At 49.1% G+C, this 15,229-nt stretch overlaps 1 protein-coding gene across 2 annotated transcripts in view; it reads right to left on the bottom strand.

The window, feature by feature from the left end:
* The window catches only part of Ppp1r16b (protein phosphatase 1 regulatory subunit 16B), a 96,289-nt gene that overhangs the window by 23,017 nt on the left and 58,043 nt on the right, over positions 1 to 15,229 (bottom strand). For both annotated transcript variants that reach the window (XM_004867770.4, XM_004867772.4), the window contains exon 3: positions 3,264 to 3,334. In XM_004867770.4, coding sequence (XP_004867827.1) covers positions 3,264 to 3,334 — 71 coding nt within the window. The remainder of the gene's footprint in view (positions 1 to 3,263; positions 3,335 to 15,229) is intronic.

The following is a 15,229-nucleotide window of genomic DNA, read 5'->3' as shown; positions in this document are numbered from 1 at the left end:
GCCCTCGGAGAGGTGGGCAGGCCCTGCATGGCCAAGGCAGGGAATGGCACCTGGCTTTCAGCTGACTCCTCCTGCTGTGGCTTCATTTCCTAAATCCCTGCCCTCATCCCTACTGCCCTAGGTGAGGCCTCATCTTCTCTGCCTGCCTCCCTCTCACCCCCTTCCACACACCCACACTCAGAGAACGCTTCCTCAGTTATCAATCACGCGGCTCTCAGCTTGTAGACCCGGAAGGCAGAGGAGCTGATCCACACTCCTGGGCCAGGTGGAAGAGGATGCTCACATGCACCAGTCCCCCTGGCTGTACTGGAGCTGTAGTGACACTAACAATGACAACGACAGTCCCTGAAACGATGGTGATCACAACAGGACACATCACATTGTCATGGAGAAAAGCCAAAGCTTTTGGAGGACTCCCTCGCTAAGCTGGGCACCTAGCTAACTTTGGCCATTCATTGCTGCACTTAATCCTTAAAGCAAGCCTGTGAGGATCTCTCATCCCCTTTATGGACGGGGAAACTGGCTCAATGAGGCTGGGGTTCACACAGCCACACTGAGAAATGGATTAAATCCAAGATGAAAATAGAGCTACAGATTCACCAGGGTCTGACTCCGGAGGCCCTGTTCTCAGTCTTCCCAGTCTTGCCTCTTGCTGCTTCCTCGGGGTCCCTTGCATACTGATAATGCCACAACTGACCCCCCCCGATTCCAGGCTTGAAAGGCTGATGCTCTTTCTCATGCCTCTTTAATTCTGTTACCTCTGCTTTGAATGTTCTTCCTTTCTATCTAGCATGCTCTTACTCAACCTTCAAGACCCAGCTCAGGTGCCCTTCCTGTTGGAAGCGTTTCTCAGTTCCCCTTTGAGGTCGTTCATCAGCTCTCAGCTTCAAGTTGCATAGAGCTCTCTGCTTACCTCTGTGTGAACCCTGACCACACTGCATTGCCTTTTTTGTTATTCACATGCCCATGGTCACAACACACCGTGAACTCTGAGAGCAGTGATGCTGCCTAACTCAAATCTGGGGCCCTGTGCCCAGCAGAGAACATGGCAGTCAGTGCTCAGTAAATACTGTTTAGTGAATTAACAGAGCCTGCAGGTCCTGGGTGGGGTGTCTCCTGCAGTGGAAGTGGTGAGCAGGATGAATCCACCTGGTCAGGAATCCGTGGACCTAAACTCAGAGCCAGAAGAGTTAAGCTGGAAGCCACAGCAGGGACTGCTGATGAAGCCAAGTCACGAGCAGAGAGGAAGCCGAGGTGCGATGCGGGGAGCAGGAACTCCAAGCCAGAGGAGGTGCCTCGGTAGAGTTCACTGAGGCAGGGACAGCAGCACTAGGCGAGACTGCTGGCTTCCATCCTGATCTGCTGCTGCTGCTGCACTGACCGGGCTCAGACAGGAGACGGCACCACCCGGATCTGCTCTGTCGAACATGGCTCCTCGACTTACTTAAGTTTGTGAACAATTAAATAAGTCAGAATCCAGTTCTTCCATCCCATTAGTCACATGAAGCTTCTGTCCCGCTCAGTGCAGACACAGAACGCTCCCCTCATCACCGAAAGGCCTATGGGAAGGGCTGTCCTGGAGCCTCACGGTTCTGGGTCACAAAGTGGGGAGAATAACCTTTCAGAGGCTTTGGTGAGGACCAAATCCACACAAATGCATAAGGGAAGGGCTTTGCAGAGAAGTGGCCACAGGACACATTTTATTAATAACTAATATCTATCCAGTGTCGAGGGCTGTCTGTGGGTTTTGTTGATTTGGGGGTTTTTTGGCAGCACTGGGAATTGAACCCACAGGGCACTGAGTTACATCCCCAGACCTTTAAATATATATTTTAGTTTGAGACAGGGTCTTGCTAAGTTGCCGGGCTGGGCACAAATTTGTGATTCTCCTGCCTCAGTTTCCTGAATAACTGGAAGTACAAGTGCGCATCATCACATCTGGCTGCTTGCAGGGTTTTTATGCCCTGGAGAATGAGGAGGCCGCTGGGTTATGGGGCTGAGGGCAAGGCCTTGCCCTGGGGCTTAGAGCACAACCAGTCTCCATCCATGCCTTCCTACCTAGCTTCCTCCCACAGGCTGCACACAAGTCCACCTGGTCCTTCACTTGGTCCAGGATATGGGAAAGCTTTGGAGTGCTCACTCGAGAATTCAGCATGCGTGTGTTGAGCACCTACTGGATGCCAGACTGGGGACAGATGCTGGAACACAGCAATGAGCACAGACTCAGGCTGTGTCTTCATGGGGCTGAGTCTGGTTAGGGAAGAGGTGACATCAAATTGCCACACGAATGGCCAAAAGGATTTGTTAGAAACGAGGGTGCTCAGGAAAAGGACGTGTCTGTCACAGCACAGCTCTCAGGCTCTTAGGGTGGACAGGACTAGCAGTTGAGCACACAGAGCACTGTCCATACCCTGGAAGGAGGAGTCTAGTGTCCCAGGACCAGAAAAGCTGGTGGCCAGAATCAGAGAGCCAGAAAGCAGAGGACTGGGCAGGGGCTGGGCTTTACAGGTCTTCTGCGACGTGGCCAAGAGTTTATTCTTTAGCCCCAGCAGTATGAGAAGATCCCAGAGCTTTGCGTAAACTCAAGGTTTTGGTTTGAACATTCCTGTGGCTGAAAGAACCAGAGTGAATGCTGGGGACACTTAGGAGGCTGCAGAGGAGGAGGAATCATCCACGCAAGAAGTGAGCCAGAACAGCCTGTCCTGGCCAGGGAGGGTGGGACCATCATGCTGCCCTAGGAAGCAGATGTGTTGTGACAGTACATGGTTCATGGCCATAGTTCTTGGACCTGTGGGCTTTGCATTAATCACTTTTGTCACCAGGGTGGGTGGGATGTCCTGGTGGGTGCAAATGTACTTGTCAAATGTCAAGCTCCAGGGCCGGGGATTTAGCTCAGTGGTTTCGCTGCCTGCTGTGCAAGTGCAAGGACCTGAGTTCGATCCCCAGTACTAAAAAAAAAAAAAATGTCAAGCTCCAAACAGACTTGCTTTGTTGGGCAGTGGGGATACAGTTAACACAGGCCACTATCCTCGGGGCCTGTCTCTGCACACATGTGTGTATGTGTGCACACAGAGGCTCCACAGTCATGCGTGTGAGAAACACTCACGTCCCTGAAGCAGACAAGAGTCTTTCAGATGGGCCACCTGTGGCTCCTCACTCCGTCCACCCTGAGGGTTCTGGGCAGGAAAGTGCAGCAAAATGGGGCACCTGTCCAGTCCAGGTGGGGAGCAGGGCGCTGGGGGCCCCTGGTGAACCCAGCTTACCTGGTGCAGGGCTGTGAGTCCATCCTCGTTGCACAAATCAGGACTGACCTTATTCTTCAGGAAGTAGCGCACTGTAACAGGAGGGAACAGGAGTGAGATGCCCGTCGCACATGGGGTATGCATGCACGTGAGGGCCTGGCATGAGTGACCAGATTCCCCCCTGGATTCAGAGTCCCAGGGGTGGACTGGGCAGGTGATTGGCAAGTGCACCTCTAGGACAGAGGGGTGAACAGGGGGCGGCTGCCTGTGGGGCCAGCAGATAAACTTGGATCTAGAAGCTGGCTTGTGTGTGAGTGACAACCCTGAGGTCACAGTGCTGATGTAGCAGAGATGGAAGCCTGGGCCCTGCAAATGGAGAGCAGTTGGGTCTGGGCCCCTCCTAGCCTCCTCTCATCCCTTCCAACCTGGCTCCCTCTGATACAGGAGCCAAATCCACATCCCCAAGTGCTCATGCTGGACACTGTCTCTGCACCTCGGCACATGCAATGCCCAGGAGCATCCTCAGCCATGTACCTCTGTGGGAAGGAAGCCACCAGGAGGGACAGGCAGGGAGAAGGCCACCCACTCTGCTGAAAAAAAGTCAGTCAGCAACCCCATGGTACCAGGGAAAAGACATTGATGAGGGGTAGAGGACTCCGCAGGGTTCCAGGAGCAGTAGGGGTTGGGGGGCAGCTCTCCAGCTCTATCGCCATTAGCTCAGGTTCCAGACCCCGCCCCAACTACATCCAGGGCTGCAAATGCAAAGAGGAGACTGAGGCCTCCACCTAGCCAGTGTGCTGCCTCCAGCAGACTCGGCCAAGACACATTGCTGCTGGTGGTTGGGGGCAACAGGACTTGATCTAGTAAGAGATAGACCCTTGGGAGGATGGATCTGCACTCTCCAGTATGAACCATGAGCTACATCTGGCTACAATGACTAATAAACACTCGAAATTCAGTCTCTCACCGGGGATTTAGCTCAGTGGTTCCGCCGCCTACCTCAAAAGTGCAAAGTCTCGCGTTCGATCCCTGGTACCAAAAACAAAAAAAATTCAGTCTCTCAGTCACTCTGACTCAGTAGCCACATGTGGCTACCATATTGGAAAGTGCTGAAATGGAACATTTCCATCTCCATAAAAAGTTTTGTTGGACAGTACTGGTATGGGGCATTAAAATGGAAATTAGCCCTATCACAAATTACTAATACCCTTTCCTGGCTCTCCACTGCTCAGGGAATAATGTCCAAAACATTATAAGGTCTCATATAAGGTCTCACATGATGTGATCCCTGCCTGCACTTCACATCCTTCACAATCCCAGGAGTGGCATCCACACTGAGCTCTGTGAGACTAGCACCTCCTGGACCCAGGCAATACACAACTTGCACAACAGTACACAGCGAGCCTATCTGCCTGCTTCTCTAGTCTCACTTCCAAATTGCAAATACTTTCTGCAAGTTTTCTGTCAGCCACACACTTCCTCCGACCCTCTAAGCTTTTTCCATACCCTATTCCTATTGAGTGGAACACTCGATCATCTGTCCATCCATGAATTCACCCACCCACCCACTCATCCATCCATCCAGTCATCCACTCATCCATCCGTCATCCATCCATCCATCCATCCATCCAATCATAAATCCAACCACCATCATCCATGTGCCCATCTCTAACATACATGCATGCACACACATACACACATGCACACATGCATACCTGCCTCACTCCTTATCTTTAGGTCTCAGTTCAAATTCCCCCATATCTCCATCATATAGACATATAGCTTCTATTCATGTCATCTATACCTTTATTAAAATTATAATTACATAACCATATGGATAATTACGAGCTTTGGGTCTGTCTGCCCACTGGACACTAAGCCACAAGAAGGCAGGACCACAATCTGGTATTTATGGCTCTGTCCCTGGTACATAGTAAGTCCACAAGAACTTTTCCAGAACTTTGGCCCAACTGGCAGTCCCCTGGCTCAGTTCAAAGACAGCGCATCCATCTCTGAGCAACACAGACCATCCCTCTGGTGCCAACTCCACAAGACTCCATCCATAGATGTAGCGTTATCCACATGTCCATCCTACAGAGGGAGGGTGACCTGGTAACTGCTCCTAGATCCAGAGGTATATTAAGAGATGATGCCAAAGCTACCAATCACCAGGCCCAGCCTGTGCATGGGCTAGGAGGTACCCTGAGTTCAACAGATGGCTTTTGGGGGAGTGGAAGTAGCCATTATGATCCTGTCCAGAACAGTTCTGCTCACCTGAAGTAAGGGTGCAAGATGCACAGGGTGGGTGGTGGAAAGGTTTCCCATTAAGATTCTGAGGCAGAAAATAAGCATCAGCTGCCAAAATAGCGTTTGTGCACAGCAATTATTGAGGTGATCTCTGCTACACGGAGCCCAAGCCATGTAATTACTCTGATGTTGGGCAGTTATTTTCAGCACAAGAAGTGGGACAAATCACCCCCATCTCTAAGAAACCCTTAATATTCATGAGCCAAGGCCAACTCTGCAGTTATATTTCCCAGCTCCAGCTGGGAGGCCAGAGCCTGGCTGTAGGCCCAGCTCACTGGGGCAAAGTCCCTACTACGCAGCACATGATCAGGCTTTCCTGCCTCTGGGGTTCAGCAAGAAAAAGATTCTCCTAGCAATAGTCTTCTTACTGTGCCTTTCCTATCACATTAGTTATTTTTCTCTTATTGCTGAGTCAAAATACCCAACGCCCAAAGTTAAAGGGGAAAGGGTTTATTCGGCTCACAGTTCATAGAGGTTTCAGTCTCTAATTGGCTGGCTCCAAGGCAGGGTGGCATGGCAGCCAGGCCCTCCAGAGGAGAAACAGTTCATGGCAGCTAGAAGGTAGCAAAAACAACAAGAGACCTTAACAAGGTCTTTCTGTCCCTTTTATTTCCTTCAGACTACCTAGGGTGGGTAGCACTCACACCCTTAATCCCGTGCCCTCAGGCCTAGCCCCACCATGAATTAATCACACACTCTAGATTCAGCCACCTCCAAAATAACCTATAACCACATGAGGCTTTGGGGGGACATCCAGACCCAAACTATAACAGGTACGTACGTACCAGGTCAATGCAGAAGAGGAGATGGAGGGTCTGGAGGGTATAGTTCAAGGCACACACAGCCAAAGGGAGGAGCTGGAATTTGGGATAATTTTCTCATTTGCAAGCCTGGGCTACTGCCCAGTGGACTGCTTTCATCTGACCCTGAGACTAGGGATGGGAACCAGCATTTCTGCCACCCTGCTGGGGATCCAGACCTAAGCTGAGAGCTAGCATGTGGGGGAAGGAAAGGGAGAACGCATGGCAGTAGCCTCTGCTCTGAGACCTCTGGGACAATAGAGGCCCTTGGGATCCAGGCCAAGCCTCTTTTTTTTTTCTTTTTTTTTTTGAGACAGGGTCTCACTATGCAGTCCAGGCTGGCCTCAAATTCCCAGCGATCCTCCTGCCTCAGCCTCCCTAGGGCTGGGATTACAGGCGTGTGCCACCACACCTGGCCCCTAAGCCTCTTCTTGCAGGGAGAAGGGCTCCAGGATCCACAAACAAGACAAAAGAAACCCTGCTACCTGGTAAGGTGTAGGGGACATGATCCTGCCATGGCCAAAATGTCAGCCTCTCCTCACTTTTGCTGAAAACCCTCTCAGGGCTCCATACCGCTCTCAGAATGGGGCTCAGAATCCTTGCATGGACTTCACTGGGAATGGCAAACTGGTCCATGGGCCAAATCTGTCAGGCAGCCTATTTCTGTAAATAAAAGTTTTCCTGGGACACAGTCACACTCATTCATTTACATATCGCCTACGACTGCTTTCACCCTACAATAGTGAGGCTGAGGAGTTACAACACCGGCTATATGGCTTGCACAGCCTGGATTATATACTCTCTGATCCTTTACAGAAACCTTTGCAGTCCCTTGGTCTTCGAAGTCCTGTATGATATGATCCTGCCTTACAGGGCTACCACCTGGCACAACTCCAAGGGGTGCTATTCTCCTCATAGTCTATGTGAATGACATGCCCTGGAATTGTGCAGTGTACAGCCTGATCAGCCATACCAAAGTCCTCTCTCCCAACCTCACCAGGCTCGTCTCTTGCTCTCTGAGCACCCTGAACAATGGAGGAAGCTTCCCTGGGGTCTAAGGGTTGGCTGGGGCACAGGGGGCATGAAGACAAGTGGGGCATGCTCTCTTCTCCAGCCAGGAATGTCCACCACTTCTCCTGGTTGCGCCTTCGTAGATCTGCTCCAAAGATCTACGTAGATCTGTCCCCAAAGCCCCAGCTCCCAAGGTGTGGCTATCAGTTTATCAGAGGGGCCCATCTGTTCTCATGCATGGTTTAGCTGTGTCTTTAGGCAAGTTATCCCTCCTCTCTACGCCCTGTGTCCTCATCTGTAAAGTGGGGATCACAACAGTGTCTCCTTTGCTGTGAGGATTAAGTAAAACAACATCCAAGAACTACTATCTTGGACAAGAAACTAAGAATAAAGATCCCTAAGCTCTGCCTGGCCCACCCTGGCCTGGGTGCTGGGCATGAGGCTACCACAACTGCTACCCTGCAGCTCTCAAGAGCTCTCCAGCTGGCCCTGAAACACCAAGGTGTTCTCTCTGGGAGTTCAGACATATCCTGCCTCAGGGCCCACAGTGAGGCCATGGTCGGTGCTCCCTGTACCCCTCCATAGGCAGAACCCCATCTAGATGTTGAAGAGGTAGCTCCTGGCCTTCTCGCTTGGGCATCCTGCTCCTGGCACAGGCTGCCACTCCACCCACACCTCCCTGGCAATCTGGCAGGGATCTGGGCCAACAGGGCCATCTGCTCCTTCCATCTCCAGCTGCATCGTGCGAGGCTGCACCAGCCCCTCTCAGCAGGAAGCTGGTGGAGGCTGTCTCTGCAGGGAGGAATCACCGAAGACAAGCCTGTGTTTACTCTGGCAGGCATCTGATCCTCCCAGTCCCACAGAGCAAGCCGTCTGACCTCGACCAAGTGGGTGACATGCAACCACAGGTGCAGTTCCTGCTTTAGCCCTGGTAGAATGCACACAGGGAGACAGAGGGGTCTGCCTGCTGGAGGTGGAACCTGGGCAATGTACATCTCCCCAAGGCACCCTGGTACCGAGCTGCTGCCAGAAGACTTGCACAGTTATGTTCACAGAGTGCTGACCACCAAGCCCTCCTGCTTCTCAGTGCCCTTCCTTTCCTGCCCAGTGGCCAGCGAAGTGGCCTCATCCTCCCCCTGCCTCCAGGGTGATAGCCATCAAGTTAACTAGTCCTTATAATCCAGTTTTGAAGATCAATGATCCAGTAGTATTAGCTAACAATCTGCTATTATTGCACAATTTACAGCTAGATTTGAACACAGGAACTGTTTTACCCAAGGGCACAAGCCTGGAAATGGTAGGCCTGGGATTTTAACCCAGACCAGGCTGGCCCCAAAGACTGTACCCTTAACCACTTGGCTAAAATGCAGCCCAAAAGAAGGCACAGACAGATGGCAAAAAGTAAAACAAAAAGTCAACACCGTTGCTGACAAAGTTTAGTGCTCCATCACCTGATAGAGGAGACTACATGGTAGCAGTCACTGCAGCAGCTTTGTAATTAGTTTACAAATGAGGTCCCTGAGGCAGAGTGACATTTAGCCTGAGGTCAAATGGCAAATAAGTGGCAGCTCTGAGCCTAAAATCCTATGCTCCCTCTGTTTTCTTTGGCGTGGCATGTCTATCCTAGGCACACCCTTGTGCCCACCTGTTGCCAAGCACCCCGGTGGCCTGCCTCCAGCTGCCACACCCACCATGGGGGCTGCACCTCCTTCATGGAAAAATACTGCCCACACTGACCCCATTTCCCCTCCTCAAAGTGCTGTCAGGGTTGAAGTGGGCCCAGCCCCAGCCCAGCACTCTCAGAAAGCAGCACCTTCTCCCCTCAAGTCAAAGTTGTCCTGGATGCACTCTGCTTCCAAAATCACCCCACGGAACAATTCAACTTTTCCACCCACCACTGCTCCTCCCTGGAGCAGAAATAGCCAGAAATAACTGCTTCAAGGAAAGCCCAGCAGCCTGGGGCTGGGTGCAGAAACTCAGTCAAGTCTAATGGTAGCTTCTGCAGTGACTGGCGCAGCCCGCCCCTCTGCCAGCCAGTTCACCCAGCATCCTGAGTGATGACTCAGCCATGGTGGAAGGTGGCCCAGGGAGATGTGGGCTTCCTTCAAAGTCATATCCCCAAGCCCTGGCCCCAAGAGACAGCCCTTCTTTTCCACCAGGTAGTCTCACTTGAGGGCCCATTCAAGAAGAGGAGGGATCAGACAGTAACAAGCTTTGGTGAGGATGTGGGAAAGGTGGAACCCTCATACATTGCCACCAGGAGTGGAAAATGATGCAGCTGCTGCTGCTGCAGTCTGCTGATTCCTCAAGGGTAAACACAAAGTGGCCACATGACCCAGCAGTTCCACTCCTAGGTATATGCAAAAGAGAAATGAATGCACATGTCCACTCAAAAACTTGGGATGACTGCAGCATTATTCATAACACCAAAGTGCAAAGAACCTGAATGTCCATCACCTGATGAATAAACAAAATACCATGCAATGGAGTATCACTCTGTCATAAAATGGAATGAAGCACCAGTACATGCTACAATGTGGATGAATTTCCAAAGCACCATGCTAAGTGAAAGACACCGCATATATCTGGTCAAAAAAAGGTCACATATATCTGATCCCATGTACATGAAATGTCCAGAATACAGAGATCCATAGAAACAGAAAGCCAGGGTCTAGGGGGTGAGGGAGGGAGAATGAAGACTAACTCGTATTAGGTCCAGGGTTTCCTCTAGTCTGGAGATGATGAAAATATTCGGGAATTAGACAGTGGTGATGGCTGTACAATCTTGTGAAAGATCTTGTACTAAAGACTGCAGAACTGCCTGCTTTAAAAAGGATAAATTTTATGGCACATGAATTATTAATTTAAAGAGAAGAGGAAGGCGCTCCACACTGGGCCTTAAACATCCTGCTGGAAGCTCACTCCTATGCCTATGCCACCTTGGGACTTCTGTGGAGGTCAGTACTGTGTCTACCCTCCTTGTCACTGTACCCACAGTACCAAGAACAGTGCCCAGTACACATTGAGTGATCAATCATTTCTTAAGGGGAGGGGAAGGACAGGGGAAAGCCACTCTGGACCCTACAGGATCTGGGCTCTGCCCACCTCTCCTGGCACTGTCCCACCTAACTATGGTGGACCCCTTTCTGGACCACCCAGGCCCCACCCTCTGTGCACCTCTGGGCCTTTTCACGTGTGGTTCCTTCTGTCTGTCCTTCTCAACTTCGCTTTACCTAGGTAATTCATACTCAGCACCAGGTCCCAGCTTAAATGTCACTGCCTCTGTAAAGTCTCTCCTGAGGCCCCCAGGCTGACCAGGTGCCCTTGACTCGAACTTTCTGTGTCCTGTCCTGAGAACACTTAACACGAGAGTGTAGCCAGATATGGATCATCTGTCTTTGCTAGGCTATGAGGGGAAAGGGGGTTAGGACCACCAACTTTTTGCAACTATAATGCTCTTCAGGTCTCCAGTCAATATTTACTGCCTACAGGAGAGGAAGGGCCCTCCCTGCCTGGCCTCTCTGTCCAGCCCCAGAAGTGGCCAGAGCATTGGTTCTTGGGCTACTCTTCCACGGGCCAGCAGTGCTCCCAACTGGGCAACAGACTCTTCTGTCTCAAAGAAAATTTTCATCCCTCGGCTTGCACCAAGGGGCCAATTTCTCCCTTAACATCTCTGATCCCCTCAGCATCACCTGAACAAGATATCTTCTTTCTTGAAATTCCGTGCTTAGGAAGTGTGGCTCTACTTGGCAAAAGGGGTTGAGAGAATTTGCATCCGCTTACCCACTGTGCGTGCAACTTCCATGCAGCATCAGTTGTGTGCAGGACATGTGGCTGTGGCCCTGTTAGGAGGTAATCTCTAAGTGGGCACAACTTGTCCGTCTTCTTTTGTGGAGTACCCAGTATCCAGAGTTAAGTGTTCCATAAATACTCACTGGCCAAGTGAACAAATTAAACATTTTTTTGTTCTAAGAAGCAAAACTAAAGATTTCAGGGAACTTGGTGTGCAAAGTAAGTTTGCAGTTAATCCTTCCAAAAAATTTACAGTCATTCTGAAACACGGGGGCAAGAGTGGGGTGAGGAGTCACTTGCTAATGTGTGAGTAGGCATACATTTGGGCACTAGATTTCCTCAAAGGGAAGGAGACCTGTGTTTAACTCAGTGAACACGTAGAGGCTGTGGCCCTGGATGGCTTCACTAAAGCTGCAGAATGTTCACCCTTCCCTCTTTCTCAGCTCCTTCCTTCCTTTCCATTATCCTCTCCGCAGACATTTTGCTCCCTAATCCTTAATCTCAGGGACCCCGGCAAAGGTACTACTAGTCCTGAAACACGATCCGGAGAAACTTCCCCCTGCCGCTCAGGAACCTATGGCCCCCAGCTGTGCCAGGTCCCTGCTCACCACTGATGGTCTCCAGAATCCTCCAGGGACCGCCCCTGCCGGGGAACTCTCCAAGGTACCTGCTCTTCTTTCAGTTCTCTCTCCCCAAATGTCCTCCACTCTCTTTCTGGCTCCCTGATGCTCTTCCAACCCCATCTGTCTCACCTCACTTCTCTTCCTACCTATCTCCAGGTTTTTTCTTAAACAGCCCAATTATTTCATGTCTGCAGGCAAGTAACACATAAAAATATCCCCAGCCCTGCAGGTAAGAGATGAGTACATATAAACATTGCAATGGCTTCACACCCACCATAATAATATCTAATATTTATTGAGTATTTTCCACACTGTGATGCACTGTGTTAAGATACTACATGTCTGGGCCAGGGATTTAGCTCAGTGGTTCCATCGCCTGCCTCGCAAGTACAAGGTCTCGAGTTCGATCCCCGGTACAATAAAAAAGATACTGCATGTTTTATCCCAGGAAATCCTCACAACTTTATGACTTAGGGGCAATAATCAACCCATCAAGAGAGAACAAGAAATCACCAGAAAACTTAGGTGATTTGCTCAAGTTCATTTGGTTGATAAATGTTAAAACTCAGTTCTGGTCTGGGAGATTCCATGGGTAACTGGTGTTTCAGGCATAATTAGTACCAAGAGACCCCCATGCAAGAACTAAATACATTCTTATCAATATTTGGACCAGCTTCACCCACTATCCATTTTGAATCCTTCCTCTGGTTTCCCTGGTCCCACTCTGCTGTCCCCTAACCACCTGACTCCTCTCTGCCTCCCTCTCAACTTTGGTCCTTCCCAAAGATGTTATGCCTTGGGGTTCTCATTTGGTACTGCATTACACAGGACATGAACAAATCCCACCCTAGGCTTCCACCTGTCTGGCTGGGAAAATTAAACAAGATTTCTGAAAATTTAAAAAGTAACCACATTAAAAAAACTGAAGTCTAGATTTGTATTTTCCTTGTCATCTATGGAAAAGATGAGAGGAAATAAACAGAATTCATTCAAGTTACAAAGTGGAATAAATAACAAAAAAAATAAATGCCACAAAGCATGAAATAAGATGACCAAAAAACCAAATATCTACCATAAGCATAAATGAAATCATTTCTCCCTCTATACCCTATAAAGCACTAAAGATTTGGTTGCCAAAAAGAAAACAAATTCAACTATGTGTTGCTTATAAGAGATACACCCCAAACAAAATAACATGGACTAAAAATAAAGGAATGTTCAAATATAAAACAGGCAAATGCAAACACAAAGAAAGTGGAGGTGGCACCATTACTATGATGCAGAATGGAATTCTGGGCAAATAAGGAGAAATCAGCTTTAGGCTGATCAAAAAAAAAGATACTTTAAAATAAAATCATCAACAGAAATCCTTTCAGTGGCTGCATAGAGCTTGGTAGCTATGTGGTGGAGGAAAATTAATTCACATCAGTTAGGAAACTCATGAATTACATAATCAGCAGAGCAAAATCCAGTAAAGCAAAATCTGTTAGTATATAAGTCAGAAGCACCATTATCCTAGGAATGATCGGCATGCATACACCCCAAAGAAAAGAACAAGCCAGGTGTGGTAGGTCATGCCTGTGATTCTAGCAGCAGGATCACAAGTTTGAGCCCAGCCTGGGCAATTTAGCAACTTAGTATGATGCAGTCTGAACATCTTTTTAAATTTTTAAAATGGCTGGGGATGCAGCGCAGTGTGAAGGCCCTGGGTTCAATCCTCAATACAAAAAAAAAAAAAATCAGAGGACAAAGATTTACAGCAGCATTGGTCACAGAAACATTGTTTATAAACACTGTTTATAATCAAGAAATCCTGGAAGCAACGCAAGGCAAATATCTAAGTAATTGGACATTGATTCAGTAAATTATGAAACCTGCATGTAATGGAATACTCTGCAGCTGGTACCTTTAAAGAATTTTTAATGACCTAGAAAAATTTTGATACCTAATACATAATGAGAAAACAAGGAATCAAAAGTATACGCTCAATACAACTTCAACTGAAAAACAAAATGCATTCCACACATCTACATGCTTTTCACTGGAAAAAATTAAGTTATTAATTGTGCTTATCAGTGATTTTTACTTTAAGGTTGCCAGTATTTTCGAAGCATTTAAAACCTGTACATACTACCTTCATAATTAGAATTTTTCAATTTCACTAAACAAAACCCCTCCACAGACTGGCAGCCAAGTGGTAGGAGCTCTGTTTCTGGGACAAGTTTCTAGCAAAGAAATGAAACCTCAAGTGGGCTGACCCCGTGTGGGACATGACGAAGCTGGGTGACATTTCTGTGTGGGGAAGGAAGTTAAAGGCTGCCACTTAACTTTGGTAAAAGTTAAGAATGGTTACTATTTTTCAAAATGGTTGAAAAACACAGAAAGAAAATTATTGTGTGATATACGTGAACTCTATGGAAGTCAAATATCAAGAGTCCATAAGTTAATTGGAGCATGGGGTCATTTGTTCCTCCATTGCCTGAGGCTGCTTTTCTGCCCCAACAGCAAGGCTGAGTAATGAAACAGAATGAGATATTTCTTATCTGACCCTTTACAGTACGGAAAAACTTTGCTGATCCCTGGGTAGTGATTTTGCTAACAAAATACGCTCAAAACTACAGTCCCATTGCACATACACAATAAAGGTCTCATGCTTCCAAGTAAGAGGAAATAAATGTGTGTCCAAGGTGGTCCCCTGCTTGAGGCCAGGCAGGGCACAGGGATCAGCTCGATTGCTTCACCTGCCCAGGAGTGAAGGGTGCACAGACTCCCTGCTCTTGCTTGCTTCTGTCACCTGCTGTCGCTACCCCCAGCCCCAACCTAGCCACCTTTCCCCTCTGCAAGCAGCCACATTTCCTGTCAAGAGTGTGACCTTCTGAAACCTGGATGCAGGAGGTTGCAGCTGCAAAGAGGACGGTATTTTTATCTAGCCCCTGCTTCCTGTATGCTGGCTGGGGGTTTGTTTGCTGGTGTTTGGTTTTGCCACTTCCCATACAGCCTGGGTTCCCTCGTCACACCAGACCAGAGAAGTGTGCCTCTGATAGGTTTTGCTGCCTCCCCCGCCACCTGCCTGGGGCCCTGGCCTGCAAATCTCCCTTATGCTACACAACCTCCTGTGACTCTGAAACACTCATCTCTGCCTGCAAGCAGAAACCAGGGCAGCTGGTGGGTAGAGGGGAAACCAGAGCATCTCTGCTGCAGGAAGTGGAAAAATCCACTTTCTTATCAGAGAGGAACAGCTAGAGAGAAGCTGGCTGGGCCTGGGGGGAGCAGGCTGAAGGATTTCAGAGCTTCTGAAGCCCACTGTTCTTAGCAGTCCTGGCTCAGAGAGGACCAGGAGAGAATGGAGTAGTTAAGTATGGGTCTTGGGAGTCATCTGCTGAGAATGTCCTGAGCTCTGGGACCTTGGAGATCACTCACTGCTCCCAGCAATAGACAAAAATGCCAACTCTCA

The sequence above is a fragment of the Heterocephalus glaber genome, unplaced genomic scaffold (assembly GCF_053883595.1).
Source record: "Heterocephalus glaber isolate CG9 unplaced genomic scaffold, H.glaber_assembly_v1.0 deba00001532, whole genome shotgun sequence".
NCBI classification, from domain to species: domain Eukaryota; kingdom Metazoa; phylum Chordata; class Mammalia; order Rodentia; family Bathyergidae; genus Heterocephalus; species Heterocephalus glaber.
Note: the sequence above shows the minus strand (reverse complement) of the source record. Positions and strands in the feature narration are given on the sequence as shown.